This window comes from Lithobates pipiens, unplaced genomic scaffold (genome assembly GCF_037356315.1).
Source record: "Lithobates pipiens isolate NorthernLeopardFrog02 unplaced genomic scaffold, aLitPip1_a1.2 Scaffold_13, whole genome shotgun sequence".
Taxonomy (NCBI): Eukaryota; Metazoa; Chordata; class Amphibia; order Anura; family Ranidae; genus Lithobates; species Lithobates pipiens.
Genome location: NW_027507718.1, coordinates 422,487,200 through 422,503,169, shown reverse-complemented (window position 1 = coordinate 422,503,169; position 15,970 = coordinate 422,487,200). Strand labels below are relative to the sequence as shown.

The window sequence follows — 15,970 nt, the reverse complement described above, 5'->3', positions numbered from 1 at the left end:
GTAAATTGATACCCAACAGGTCACGCTTCAAAATTGCATCCACTCTCGGAATGGCGACAAACATTTACCCTTTAAAATCTCCATAGGCCACGTTTAAAAAAATTCTACATGTTGCATGTTTTGAGTTACAGAGGAGCATCTAGGGCTAGAATTATTGCTCTCACTCTACCGATCACAGCGATACCTCACGTGTGGTTTGAACACCACTTTCATATGCGGGTGCAACTGTGCGCAAGCTTGGCGGCACAGGGCGCGATTAAAACATTTCTTATTTATTTTAACTTTTATTTTTAATGTTTTCACTGTTCTTTAAAAAAAAAAAAAAAATGTGTCACTTTTATTCCTATTACAAGAAATGTAAAAATCCCTTGTAATAGAAAAAAGCATGACAGGTCCTCTTAAATATGAGATCTGGGGTCAGAGAGACGACAGATCTAATATTTACACTAAAATGCAATTTAAAAAAAAATGTCATTTGAAAAAAATAAAAAGTCCCTCTAAGAGCTATGGGCAATGACTTGGAGGGGGGCGCCAGACGCGCTATCGTCCCCTCACTCGTCTCCATGTCAGGCCAGGGACAGGTCTGGATCGCCGTTACCGACCTGACTCCTAACTTTTTTTAGCTGGCTCCTAGATTCCAAGCAAATCTGTCAAGCCCTGGTTTACACCAAAACAAAAGGAGGGTCTTGGACTGCCCAATCTGCAAAAATACTTCTATGTGGCCCAGCTCACTAAGTTCCACTCCCAACAACCCCAAGCAGTATGGATGACCATGGAATCTTTTTCCTGTCACCCCAAGCCAATTTCCCATATTATGTGGCTACCGATGAAAGAGAGACCAGCCATATTATGTCGCCACACAACCCGCATGCACCCCTCTTGATAAATAGAGAATTCAACCCAGGGGGCATGCCCCCCCATTTGAGTGGTGGTCCAACAAGGGCTTCATACGGATAGCAGATCTTTGTGATCATAAAGGTATGCTATCCAAAAGGTTACTGATAGACAAATAACTACCAAACTCTGAACACTATAGATTCATCCAAATACACCACTATATGCAAACTCTAGCACGAAAGGGAGACCTAGCAACAATGACTCATGGAACACGTGTCGTCAATATGATAAATTTAGGGGTCACATATCAGCAATATACACGATTTTGACATATGTCTCAGTAAAATTGATCTACATGATCCAATGGGAACAGGACTTACAAGAAACTCTGGATCTCGAGGAATGGCACTCGATAGCAATGGCAGCCTCTAGCAAACTATAAGGTTTTATTAAGGTGGTATATGGTACCGGCTAGACTGACCACTTTTGTGCCCGGGGCTACTCCAGTGTGCTTTCGGGGCTGCGGCCATGTGGGAACGGCATAACATATATGGCGGACATGTCACAAGGATTTTTGATCAGGGTCTACAACTTCATATTACACTCTCTCCCAGATCAACCTGGCCAAATCCGCAAAGCACGCACTCCTGAGTAGCAGAAGCCTTAAAAATTCAAAAGGCTCCTCACGATCATATCAGCTAAAATCACAATAGCAAGAAACGGGAGGTCTGCAGCCCCGCCATTTGACCAACTTAAACACAAAATGTCCTGGCTTATGCCAAATGAAAGATTAACAGCAATTACGCAGGATAAAATGAAGTTGTTTAATAAAATATGGGACCCATGGATCAGATACTTAACAAATGACCCCCGGACAATTACTAACCAGGATCCTTCTTAAATGACATGACAAGGAGTCCCCCCCAATTCCTGTTTCCTATTCCCTCCAATTCCATCTTTTCTTCCTCCCATCATCTATCCCCCTTCCCTTCTGTAGGACCCTGGCGTTGTGGGGTCAGGAGAGCGCCCCTGCATAACTTGGGGGACCTGGGGGGCAGGTGTCTCCTGGTGTGGGGGGGCATACTCTGAGACCTACATTATGAAGTTGCCATAAGGCTACAGAGCATAGTGCAATGTGCAAGATGGAGAAATCATTCAAACCATAATTGATAAAAGTAGATCATCAGGCAAAGGCGTTACCAGAACCTTTGATAAATAGCCTTAAAGGAACAAGAGATATATTGTTCAAACCTATACTATGTATGTGAAGGACTATGAATACTGTACACTGTTAAACATGATGCTGAGGTCATTATCCTGTATTGTGAAAACTTTAATAAATACCATTGAAAATTAAATAATGGAGGCTAGGGTGGTGGTCTGCATGTAATTACAGTCTACCTCGAAACTCCAACTGCTCCCAACTCACAACCACCCATCAGGGCATTTTAATTATTCCGAAGAGCCCGACCACTGCTTTCCATTAAGGCTAAGGAAAAATACTGAAGCAGGGTGGTCTAATGGTTTCCAGGAAGCTATGTACAGCACGCTGCTGGCCTCTCCCATCTGCCTGCATTGCATAGAGAAGCACAAAAACCTAGTAATGATTTCACTTGATCTAAAGTAAGGCATGTCATGAAAATTGAGTTTTTTTGTGTTTTTTTTATTTCATTGGCATATTGAAATGAGAGGGGGCCAGGAAAATATAAGCAGATTAAGCTTCAGCATTAAATAATCAGCTATTGGAGTCCAGAGAAGTAGAACAGTTTTACCTTAAAGACGTGTGCATAGCCAACTCCTGTATAATACGATCGTGTTTTCCAGTAGAAGAATATTTCCCAAGCCAGCTAGGAAAATGTGGAGGTTGAGACATGTAACCCCTCATCAATTCCCCAGGCAGGACACTGGCATAGATGGCCTAAAAAGAAAAAAAAATAGCAGCGTCACACACCTCAAAAGGATGAAACGTTGTCCATGTTCTGGACAATGTCAGATATATACTAGCTGCTTACTGAATGTGTTCTCCATCACCAGGGAAATATGGAGGCTACTAATGCAGTTCTACTTTTGAATATATAGAAATTGCTTGGCTGTTATGATGTCCCACTGATGTTAGTACTTCTATGGGCACACAGGTCTTGAACGCTACTTCCATCACAACCTAATCATATGAATGTTTTGCTTCCCTAATGAGGAACTTTGGACTTTATTCCATAGAGACCAATGTGTTACTCTGGTTTGCAATACACCAGACTGGTTTGATCAGTTGCAATCAGCAGAGATAAATGAATACACACAGAACTATGAGACACGTGGAACTTAAAAGCAACCCATACAGAGAAAGAAACGGAGGCTGCCACTTCCAAAAATAGTAACTTGGCTGTCATACTGGTTTATTGCGTTCAAAACTTCCCAAGCCACCAACTATAAAATGACTGTGTAAGCATGTCAAGCCAAGCCACACCACAGCAAATGTTAGAAATCAGGATATCCAAACTTTTAAGTCAGATTCAGAAAGTATTTTCAGGAGGTGAACAATGTCAGTGTCCATATTACTCCATATGGGTTTTGTTTAAACTGTATCTCCTTCTGCTATAGCCAGCTTAGCTCTTTGGACGTACTGCATATGTCCAAAGAGTGAACCTTTAATCACAAGCTGATGGCTGCAGTAGCAGCCAGCTTGTGTGGGTTTCATTCAGCCAGCTCCTGGCTTCAAAGTGAAAGCGATGCAACAGTTAGCTTTCCATAGCTGCAATCACTTTCACAGACCCAGCAGCGGGGTGCCTCCCCCCCATCTCCTGTGATTACCAGGTTTTCGGTAAGATCCTGGGAACACAGCCCCCAGCTAGGGGAGAGATACTGCTGTAAGACCAAGGCAAAGCCATGTCTCAATCTCACATGCAAAGAATGAAACCCGGAAGTGATGTTTCTTCCGGTTTCAGATGCACCATTGCATGGCCATTACAGCTAGGAGACACATCTAACCAAGCCGATCTGTGCTTGGTTAGATGGTGTGAAGTGCAGGGGAGACATTGGGGTCCATTAGACCCCTGTCTCTATAAAGAGTACCAGTCACCTGCACAATGCTATCACATAGGGGTTTATGAACCCCCTTGTGATAGCAAGTAAAAATACATAAGAAAAAAGTTAATATATAAATAAATAAAATATATTAAAATGTAAAATTGCCAAACTCCTGTTGCTCCACACACCTGTGCAAACGCAAGCCCAGGGTGTGCACAAGTATGTAAACTACGGTCACACCACACGTGACAGATTGCTACGAACGTCAGAGTGAGAATAATTCTAGCACAAGAGCTCCTAGTTACAGTTCTGCTTATAAGTTTACATACCCTGGCAGAATTTATGATTTCCTGGCCATTTTTAAGAGAATATGAATGATAACACAAAAAAATAATAATTTCATTCATGGTTGGTGTCTGGCTGAAGCCATTTATTATCAATCAACTGCGTTTACGCTTTTTAAAACATAAATCACACAGAAACTACCCAAATGACTCTGATCAAAAGTTTATATACCCTGGTGATTTTGCCCTGATAACACACACACACACACACACACACACGTTGACACAAAGGGGTTTGAATTGCTATTAAAGGTAACCATCCTCATCTGTGATCTGTTTGCTTGTAATTAGTGTGTGTATATATAAGGTCAATGGGTTTCTGGACTCCCGACAGACCCTTGCATATTTCATCCAGTGCTGCACTGATGTTTCTGGATTCTGAGTCATGGGGGAAAGCAAAAGAATTGTCAAAGGATCTGTGGGAAAAGGTAGTTGAACTGTATAAAACAGGAAAGGAATATAAAAAGATATCCAAGGAATTAAGAACGCCAATCAGCAGTGTTCAAACGCTAAGCAAGAAGTGGAAAATGAGGGGTTCTGTTGAAACCAAACCATGGTCAGGTAGACTAACTAAAATTTCAGCCACAACTGCCAGGAAAATTGTTCACGATGCAAAGAAAAACCCACAAATAACTTTAGGTGAAATACAGGACTCTGTGCTGTTTCAAGATGCACAATAAGGAGGCAATTGAAGAAAGGTGGGCTGCATGGTTGAGTCGCCAGAAGAAAGCCATTACTACGCAAATGCCACAAAGTATCCCGCTTACAATATGCCAAACAGTACAGAGACAAGCCTCAAACCTCCTGGCACAAAGTCAATTATAGTGATAAGACCAAAAGTTACCTTTTTGGCCACAACCATAAATGCTACATTTGAGTCAACAAGGCCTATGATGAAAGGTGCACCATTCCTACTGTGAAACACGGAGGTGGATCACTGATGTTTTAGGGATGTGTGAGATACAAAAGACACAGGAAAGTTGGTCAAAATGGATGGCAAGATGAATACAGTACATTATCAAAATACACTTTAGGAACATTTACAGTTATCAGCCAGGAAGCTGCGCATGGGGCATACTTGGGCATATCCAACATGACAATGATCCAAAAAACACAAAACAAAGTTGACCCATCATTGGCTACAGCAGATTAAAGTGAAGCTTCTGGAGTGGCCATCTCAGTCTCCTGACCTCAATATCATTGAGCCACTGGGGAGATCTCAAAACGTGCAGTTCATGCAAGTCAACCCAAGAATTTACAGGAACTGGAGGCTTTTTGCCAAGAGGAATAGGCAGCTTTACCATCTGAGAAGATAAATAGCCTCATCCACAAATACCACAACATACTTTAAGCGGTCATTCATGTTAAAGGGGGCAATACACGGTATTAAGAACTGGGGTATATAAACTATTGATCAGGGTAATTTGGGTAGTTTCTTTTGTCATTACGATTTTAAAAAATAAACTCAGCTGACTTATAATAAATTGCTTCAGCCCAACACTAACCATGAGTGAAAGAAAAGTTTTTGTGTTATTCATATTCTCTGAAAAATGGCCAAGAAATCAAATTCTGCCAGGGTGTGTAAACTTATGAGCACAACTAACTGTAAACCGAGGAGCTGTAAAGACTTTTAAAGCGTCGCCTATGGCGCTTTTTGGGCACCATAGTTTTTGGCAATATCGCAGGCGCACGCAATTTTAAGACATGTGATGTTTGGTATTTATTCGATGCAACCTCGCCTTTTATATTTTAACAAAAAATGGGTACTATATGATGTGTTTTTGCACTAAAATTTATTTTATTAGATTTTTTTTCGAAAATGTGCATTTAATAAACAGTTGCGCAAACATCACGTGACACAAAAACATGCAATTATCACCTTTTTATTCTACAGGGCCTCTGCTTTCAGAAAATATATAATGTTCTGGGGGTTTAAGTAATTTTATTGCCAAAAATGTAATTAAATCAGGAATCCATTTTATAAAGTCTTAAGCCGCGTACACACGTAGCCGTCTGTCCGACGTACTTAGTCTGGCGGACTTCCCGCCACTGTACGTCGGACTTTCCGAACGGGCTACTTGCCCACACACGGCACTTTTTCAGCGGACTAATACGGCGTACTAAGTCCGCCGTACTATCCGCCCTACTTTTGAAATGAACGGACTCGCCCACACACACGGAGGAAAGTCCGCTCATTTCGAGCGCGTCTCCAGGTAGGCGGGGCCCGCGAAGGAGATGTCGCTGGCCCCGCCGCCTGGTATGGACTTAAAGGGGAACCCCAACGCCGAAAAAAAAAAATCGGCGTGGGGGTCCCCCCAGGTCCACATCAGACCCTTGTCTGAGCACGCTACCCGGCTGGCCAGGAAAGGGGGGGGGGCGAGCGAGCGCCCCCCCCCCTCCTGAACCGTACCAGGCCGCGTGCCCTCAACATGTGGGGGCCTTGGGGAAGGGGGGGCCGCGTGGCCCCCCCACCCCAAAGCACCTTGTCCCCATGTTGAGGACAAGGGCCTCTTCCCGACAACCCTGGCCGTTGGTTGTCGGGGTCTGCGGGCGGGGGGCTTATCGGAATCTGGGAGCCCCCTTTAATAAGGGGGCCACGGATACCGGCCCCCCACCCTATGTGAATGAGTATGGGGTACAATGTACCCCTACCCATTCACCTGTAAAATAAAAGTACAAAAAAAAAATACAACACACAAGATAAAATAGTTTATTGCACAGCTCCGGGGGTCTTCCGTCTTCGGGGGTCTTCTCGCCGGACTCCTCCGCTATCTTCTTGTAGCTCTTTTGCTAGCAGAGGAGCCCGGCTTTCTTCCTCGCCGCCGGCCTCTTCTTCCGACTTCGGGGGTCTTGTCCCCCTCTTTGGTTCTTCTGCCGGGCCACCGCGCCTTCTTCTAGCTCTTTTACAGGCGGTGGCCCGGTCTTCTGTTCTTCTCTTCTTCTTCAGATGTTGCCTCGCTGAGTCCTCCGCTCATAATGACGGGGACCGGGCACGCGGCGACTTATATAGGGACAAGGGGCAGGGTCTTCGGTGGATGTCACATGGGTTGATGTCACATGCCGACAGTCCCAGCATCCTCCGGGACTGTGACATCCTAAGGGGGAAGGGTCACCATGTGACATCAACCCATGTGACATCCACCGAAGACCCCCGCCCCTTGTCCCTATATAAGTCGCCGCGTGCCCGGTCCCAGTCATTGTGAGCAGAGGATTCGGCGAGGCAACATCTGAAGAGGAAGAAGAACAGAAGAACGGAAGGCGGCGGCGAGAGAAGACTGGGCCACCGCCTGTAAAAGAGCTAGAAGAAGGCGCGGTGGCCCGGCAGAAGAACCGAAGAGGGGGACAAGACCCCCGAAGTCGGAAGAAGAGGCCGACGGCGAGGAAGAAAGCCGGGCTCCTACGGTAGCAAAAGAGCTACAAGAAGATAGCGGAGGAGTCCGGCGAGAAGACCCCCGAAGACGGAAGTCCCCCGGAGCTGTGCAATAAACTATTTTATCTTGTGTGTTGTGTTTTTTTGTACTTTTATTTTACAGGTGAATGGGTAGGGGTACATTGTACCCCATACTCATTCACATAGGGTGGGGGGCCGGTATCCGGGGCCCCCTTATTAAAGGGAGCTCCCGGATTCCGATAAGCCCCCTGCCCGCAGACCCCGACAACCAACGGCCTGGGTTGTCGGGAAGAGGCCCTTGTCCTCATCAACATGGGGACAAGGTGCTTTGGGGTGGGGGGGCCGCGCGGTCCCCCCTTCCCCAAGGCCCCCCCATGTTGAGGGCACGCGGCCTGGTACGGCTCAGGAGGGGGGGCCGCTCGCTCGTCCCCCCCCTTTCCTGGCCGGCCGGGTAGCGTGCTCGGACAAGGGTCTGATGTGGACCTGGGGGGACCCCCACGCCGATTTTTTTCGGCGTTGGGGTTGCCCTTTTAGTCCATACCAGGCGGCGGGGCCAGCGACGTCCTCATTCGCGGGCCCTGCCTACCTGGAGACCCGTTCGAAATGAGCGGACTTTTCTCCGGGCAGGAAAAGTCCACTCATTTCAAAAGTACGGCGGACTGGCATACACACGGCCGGATTGTCCGCCGAACTGCAAGTCCGGCGGGAAGATTGGAGTGTAAAACTACTTTCGGGTCAAAAAAGTATGCCGGAGGCTACACACGGGGGGATTGTTTGGCGGACTTCAGTTTGCCGGACTTTTCCACCAGCTTGTTTGATCGTGTGTACGCGGCATTACACATAGTAAAGCTAGTACAATGCAGAACAAAACTAAAATGTTTTCCAATAAGATTTTCTACGGAGTCAGAAATAGATTCCCTTCCGCAATGGTGGCTTTGAGATGATCTCAAAAAGGCTTAGGCGTGAAATAGAAAATATGGTTTTGAAAAAGCACACCTGTATCTGAACAGCTTATCTATACTTGTTTCACCTTCACAAAAGAGAAGAGACATTAACTATTCTTGTAAAAGAGAATGCAGAAGTGACCAATACATGAAGGTGTCAAAATCAGGGATGATATTTTAACTAATTTTCCAAAAGCCACCACAGGTTCAAGCATGGACACTGAGATAAAATGGACACCATATCAACAGTGATAAGCACTGTATCACGAATGTAGAGTCAATTGCAACTAGTTCATTACCATATTAAATGTATATACAAAAGGCAGTTACTAATGTCAGTAGAACAGAAGTGCACAATTGATATTCTGATCTGCCACGGTCACTCTACCTGTGTAGGCAGGAGACTCCAGGTCTGCTTACTGCGGATAGCCCGGTCTACCAGGTCACCATCGCATATGCTATCAGCCGTTTTGCTCAGCAGTAGTAAGTGTTTCTTCAGGTTCCCACTAAAAAAAAAAAAAACAATGATAAAACCATAATAAGACTACAGGATAGCATAGAGAACATTTTAAAACAACCCAAAGTCCTCACCCTGACGCAGCTGGCTTCATGTGGATATAATTTTCCTGAACAAAGAGAGGTGCAATCGAGTAGTCATGAAAGAAAAGGTCCAGCTTGTCTATAAGCGTCATGTGGGAATTGTCTCCATCACAACCAAACACCTTGCGTACAACATCAAAAGGACCCTGAAAACAATTACAATTAATGAATCACTAGTGAAGATTTTCTAAAGCGTAGTACACACAATGAAATTACCGTACAAATTTTTTTTTTGGCATGCTAGTCTCCACATTGAAAACAAATGGGTTACTTAAGTACCAAAATTCTTGTACAACAGAATAAAAATTGGTATATATTTGTATTGTATTTTCAGACAAAAATTGTACGGATTAAAAAGAAAATCGTACAAGAAAAATGTGCATGTTTCTCCATTTAGAAAATTTTGGACAAAGGCGGTGCACTTATGATCAGATCATCGTACAATTGATTCAAAAGCAGTATTTTTTGCCCGATATTCTGATCATGTCCTTAAGGTTCACTCTGTAGCTTTACCTGCCTTGTGTTCAGCTGCACAGCACTGTTAAAGAAAGTATTGCATTTCTTCAAAGCTGAAAATATTTATCCACTTGTATAGAAATGAATTACAAATGAAGATAACCACTAAAACTGAAAACTTTATCCCAACCAAACTATCACCAATTTGAAACCCGTTCAAGCTCAGAAACTAAGCAACCTAAAATCTCACTTACTATTTTGATGTCCTTTTTGGCATTCTTAGCATTATTCTTTGCTTCATCATAAGTCAAGGCCTTATTACTGGCACTCCACATACTGAGGTTATGAAGAACCTTATGGAAAAAGATACAAAACCCAAATTCTTTTAGCTACTGAAAATAAAAAAAATAAAAAATAAAAATTGTTCTGTAGAAAGTCTCACCTGCCGAATGTCTTGGTTGGCCCCAAGGATAATTTCATTCATAGCTGGTGGTGGAATCTTCAATCCTTCTTTGAATGCCACAGACATCATAGCCCCCTGAATATTATAAGTTCCAAATGTTATACTGGCGACCAGATTCAAATATAACAGATTTAAAATTCATGCATGATCAAGGGAAAAGGAGGTGGAAATCTGACCTTAATCTGCTCCACTCTGGGCCTCTGAAAGCGGAGGTCAAAGCAATAGTTAGCCAATGACCGGATTTTAGGGTGATTTCGATCATTACACATACATATAATGGGGATCTTTGATTGTTTGATCAAAGAGATTAACTCCTGAAATGAAAAAAAAAAAAAAAAAGATAGGATGAAAACCATACATTTAGCTGCATACCGGTTCATAAATATCTTATGCAGGGTTGTCAGCTCTGTCTGCTAGAATACTGAATACCACATATTTACAACCCCTCTCTGTCAGTAAAGCAGTGCTGCTGTTTTGACTTCCAAGAACCTCCCTACACACTGTCTCGGGGATGTAGTTTTGGGGCAATATGAGAAAGGAACACTTAGCAGCTGCCCCTGCAATCATTTTAGAATCCTTGATCAGGGGGAGTAATAAAATCTGTTTATAGCTATAGGAAAAAGAAAAAAAAAAAAAAAAGAATGCTGGTGCATGATGTAAGAGGGAAAGAACAGGTAAATTTGCATCCTAACCATTAAAGTCCTTTAAAATAGACATTATTACCACAGCTGCTAACACATAAAATGGTAAAAACACAGGCGCAAGGTCAGTTTGTAGCTATTCTACTCAAATACAATTGTGTTTTAAAGGTAAATTCCAATAACTGCAAGCAATGCTTGTGCAATACAGGTAAACCACTACTATGTAAAGCAAAATATCCAAGATAACTACTACTAAAAAGATCAGCTATTGATATGGCTTTAATAGCAGCCATCTACAAGTAATGTAAATCAGATGTGTAACATTGTGATAAGACCAAAGTAATAGCTGTATAGTCCTAGGTGAATGTATAGCACAGGGAGGCACTAATCAATAAGACTTAGGCCTCTTTCACACGTGCGGACCTTATGTCCGTATTTCATCCATCCGTTTTCAGATGAAATACAGACATATATGCGATAGCGGGTGTCAGCGGATGAACATCCATGGCACCAGATATCATCCGTCCCCGCTATGGTCTGATTCTGCAGACGGAGGAAAATTCTACTTTTTTAAATGTCTGCAGAGTGGATTGGATGGACAGACGGTCCATGTTCATTTGATCCCCCATAGAGAAGAGCAAAGATCTGACAGGGCAGGGACCGCCCTGTCATCCACCGGCTCAGCTGGGATCAATGGAGCGATCCCCGCTGAGCAAGCGGATGTTCATGGGGCGGATCATCACGGATCCGTCCCATGTGAAAGGGGCCTTTCATTATATTACAAACCAGTCCTATATGCACTCCACTAGTATGGCTCATTTTATCAATTTATATTACAATATAGAATTAAATGCATGTTAAAATAATTGTGCTCTATCATCCAAGGTTATTGGTCACAGTAGTCCAGTTTCTACATGATCGCATGAGTTCCCCACTAACCATATGCCCTAAACAGTATATACTGGTTTTACTCCCAATCAGGAGAATGATAGACGTTTTCATATCTTCCTACAGGAATCCCTTTTTATAACTAGAATGTTGATGGCTTGGGGTCTCTCCTTTAACAATACAAGAATGAGGGCGGTGACTGTTAACCTTGCCTGGCTAAATACCGTAAGCGTTGGGATCGGTGGTTAGATCAAGTTTCTATCTGGATGATGAATCTGCTACCAATTGAGTGATGATCATATGAGTTTACAGCTTTCTATACTGTACATGTACTATAGTGAATATTGTGTGTTTTACAGTACCCCTGAATATATTTTATGTCTGACTGTATGTAGGTCTTTGCATTATTGTAGTTTGAGTATATCTGCCTGGATTGTAGTATCTATAGCGTATGCCAGAATTTCCCCTATACTGGATACATGGTTGGTTCTACATTGGTATTGACATTTTCCTTTATTGTAATGTACTGGAGTTCACTGTACAGCTACTAGATTTGAGGGTTTTTGTTTTTTTTTCGTTTTCATTAAAGGAGACTTTTTTTTAAATAAAAACAAAAAACACAGTGTGCCCATTGAAGACAGGAATCTCTACAACAGGGCAATAGACTTGCCTGTACACCCCCTCTGTCTTCATTTCCTGCCATACCGTCCACTTCATCCATGATCAGAACATGCTTGCTCGTTACAGACTTGCTTGTTCCTGATAAAAGACAGATAACTGAAGTTTACAGTGTCAGAGAACAGTACATGGCATTACACATCGGATTATAGAGTCTCTCCCTCTCTATCCAAAGCATCCAATCAAAATCCACCTATGCTCGCTCTAGCACAGATCAGACAAAGGTTAACGCCTAGTTTCCATTGCTATACTTTAACACAATCTCTAAATGAAAGCATGTGTATTCTAAAGAGTAATATGCTTTACCTGAATAAAATCCTTTGATGCTGGTATTATTTAGCGATTCTGCCACCACTTCCTTCATGCTGTTTTTGCTGCGGGTGTCACTGGCATTTAGCTCCACGTAACTGTAGCCAAGCTCCTAATTCACAGAGGGATCAAACACACCATCCCACACATTATAAGAAACATTACAATGACAGCTCATGCTACTTAAAGTGTTACTAAACCCAGGACCCTGCATTCACTATATCTGGTCTCCTACAGTACACAGAACATGGAAATGCAATTTTTGTAACTATAAACTGCTAAATACCTTTTCTCATCAGCAGTATATAGCAGTCTTGTTACTTCTATCAGTTCCTGGTTAATGCTTGTAGGAGCTTTCATTCTCCTCTGCCTGTTCTATGAGGCTGCAGGACCCCGATCCTCTGTCTGGGCAGTGCCGATTGGCCCTGTGCTGATCAGATGCACTCTCCCAAGAATAAAAAAATGCTCTAGCAATACACACCAAACTGAGCACGTGCAGCTTGTCCCCTGGCCTCTGTTCTATCAGCAGATGGATTGGGGACAGTGAAAGAGGGGGAACCAGAGAAGACGGAGTCAAACAGCCTTTTTACACAATGCAGAGGACTAACCCCTTAGGGTCCACATTGAGTATAACAAGCATGCTTTACTGCATATAAAGACTGATTTTTACGATTGTGGGTTTAGTAACCCCATGGAGGCCAAAGCAACAAGTTAGCTTTTTATTGTAGACTTTCACAAACCATTACCACCCTTTCATTCCCTCCACCACTCTGTTCAGCTGCCACAAGAGAAAGCACTGCCCTGTGTAAGTTAGGAGTCAGCTCAAACAGGGCTATAGACTCCCTGGGTGACTGCATTGAATGACCCAGCCATATTACATGGGGCAAGCCACACACTCCTCCATAACTGCAAGTAGCAGGTATTTCCATTAGCTCTCAGCACTGAATAGAGCAGGAGGAGAGTGATGTAGAATGATTGCAACACCTACATTCCACTCTTATTCCCAAACGTCAAAAACTCACAGAATACAGCAGATTACATTATTAAAGTGATTCTGAAGCCTTAAGGTTTTTTTCGTCTTAATGCATGATATGCATTAAGGTGAAAACCTTCTGTGCTGCAGCTCCCTCCCAGAACCCAGCCCCCCCCCCCCCCACTTTTTTTAACCTGAGCCTATTCGATCCAGCAATGTGCATAAGCGCAGTGGCTCCAGCCGCTATCTCTCTCCCCGTTGGACAGATTGATGGCAGCATGAGCCATTGGATTCCACTGCTGTCAATCAAATCCTGTGACACGGGAGTAGGGGGCAGGGCCAAGTCCCTGTCTGTGTCAATGGACATAGGACTTGGGAGCGAGCGAGCAGAGGAAACAAGCAGCTTTATGTGGGGCCACCCGATGAAGAGAAGGTGCCTGGAGTGCCAGCAGGGGACCCCAGAAGAAGAGGATTGGAATTGATCCGAGCAAAACAATTGCACAGAGCAAGTATAGCATGTGTGTTATTTTTATAAAAAGAAATGCCTGAAGGTTTACAACCACTTTAAGGTGATGTCTGTAAAAGACTAAGCACAAACCGTTTACCTCGCACACAAGCACTGATGTTGTGGTTTTGCCGACTCCTGGTGGACCGGATAACAGAGCTGCTTTAGATGAAGATCCGTCATCCTTCGCTCCAAATTTGTTATATTTTGCTGAAATACAATTCCGTTGTGAGAAAACGCAAGTTATAAAACAGAGGTGTTTTCTAAACTATGCTTACAGTCCACACTACAGTACACTGAATTGAACTAGGTAGTATGGCTGCTTGCTTTGATGCAATCATATGAAAAAAAATAAAAAAAAATTCCAATCTAAAAAAAAACTTCTAGGATGACAAAGTATCTGTTGCCCTTTTAGAATGAACCAATGCACACTTTGTGATGTGTAAAGGTGCATGGTTATTAAGAAAACCTTATTAAGTGAAACGCAGCCAAATTAGTACAGTGACCTGCACCTCGGTGAATGCCCAAGGTACAGAAGAGAGGCTGAAGGACAGGGCCACAAAATAGTTATATAGGGGCCCAACAGAAAAGTGTGGGAATCACTGATGCACTGGAAAGAGGTAGACATGCAAGTAAGCATCTCTGATCTCCACAGAAGGAAAGTTGGAGTTGAGAAACCGAGGAAGCAGGAGGGAGCTAAACTTCCCCTTTTCTCACCCATCTGAGGTCAAAGTGTTCAAAAAAAAAAATTAACAAACATCCCCCCACTCTGGAAAGTGGAGGTGCACCTTCATGCAGAGGTAGGCTTGTCTGAGAATTTGGCAGACTATGAGTTAGAACTTGCGCAACCTCACTGCAAGTCATAGTTTTCAAGTTTCCTGGAGTTCAGCTTTAAGATTTCCCTATATCCCGCCCATATTTTATTATACATTTATTCAGATCACTTGTCAATTACTGGGCTGAGATGGGGGTAAAAACTGTGGGGAAGCAGAAAGATACTGCAACAGAATGACTTTTGAACCATGAAGATTAAGGCTTCTTTCACACTGACGTCCCGTTCAGGCCCGCCTGTCAGTTTTTCAGGCGGACCTGAACGGGTGCTCCATAGAGCTCTATGGAGCGTCGGATGTCAGCGGTGACATGTCCGCTGACATCCGACCCGCTCCGATCCGAAAAAGTGTAACGGAGGAAAAAGCAATTTTTCCATCCATCTGCGGATCGGATGACGACGGGCACTGCGGTCCGTCGTCATCCGATCTCCCATAGGGGAGAGCGGCGCTGTGACAGGTCCGTCCCCACACAGTGTGCAGAGACGGAGCTGTCAATTCCCTGCTCAGCGGGGATCGGCGGAGTGATCCCCGCTGAGCAAACGGATATCCACGGGGCGGATCAGAACTGATCCGCCCCGTGTGAAAGGACCCTAAAAGTGTAACTTAAGGCAAATATCAATTTTTTTTTTATGTATTGTTTTGGATAAAGTGGAGAAGGATTATAACACCTGTGAGTTTTTATTGCTACCTCTACCCCCATTTGGGAGATTGACCCACTCTTAGTCCTTTTTACCTTTATCATTGAAAGTAAAAAAAAAAAACACAAATTTTGGGCTGTCCCCAGAAAAATATCAGAGGGGAAATCTCCTGATGGGGACAGTCGTACTGGTGACTTGTGTGTTCCCAAGGAAATCTTAATTTGCAGAGATTTCCTCTATCTTCCTGTTTGGCTATGTGATATCAAGGGAATTCTCTGTAATGGGACGCAGAGGGCAAAAAAAAAAAAAAAACTCAGAAGGGTTATCTACTTGTTTTGTCTAGGGGTAAACCAAAAGGCTATACTTACCAAATCCTCTGTAAAACCCCACTCCCAAACCCCAACCCCACTCCCATATGTGCAGGAACCATTCGTGCACTTGGAGGACCG

General features: G+C 43.7%; 1 protein-coding gene across 1 annotated transcript in view; it reads right to left on the bottom strand.

The window, feature by feature from the left end:
* RFC1 (replication factor C subunit 1) overlaps positions 1-15,970 on the bottom strand; it is a 131,441-nt gene that overhangs the window by 13,048 nt on the left and 102,423 nt on the right. Inside the window, exons 14-22 of the mRNA XM_077477628.1 lie at positions 14,154-14,263; positions 12,573-12,687; positions 12,259-12,347; positions 10,236-10,373; positions 10,039-10,134; positions 9,851-9,949; positions 9,132-9,286; positions 8,929-9,046; positions 2,610-2,755 (exon numbers count right to left, since the gene is read on the bottom strand). Of these exons, the coding sequence (XP_077333754.1) occupies positions 2,610-2,755; positions 8,929-9,046; positions 9,132-9,286; positions 9,851-9,949; positions 10,039-10,134; positions 10,236-10,373; positions 12,259-12,347; positions 12,573-12,687; positions 14,154-14,263 (1,066 nt within the window). The remainder of the gene's footprint in view (positions 1-2,609; positions 2,756-8,928; positions 9,047-9,131; positions 9,287-9,850; positions 9,950-10,038; positions 10,135-10,235; positions 10,374-12,258; positions 12,348-12,572; positions 12,688-14,153; positions 14,264-15,970) is intronic.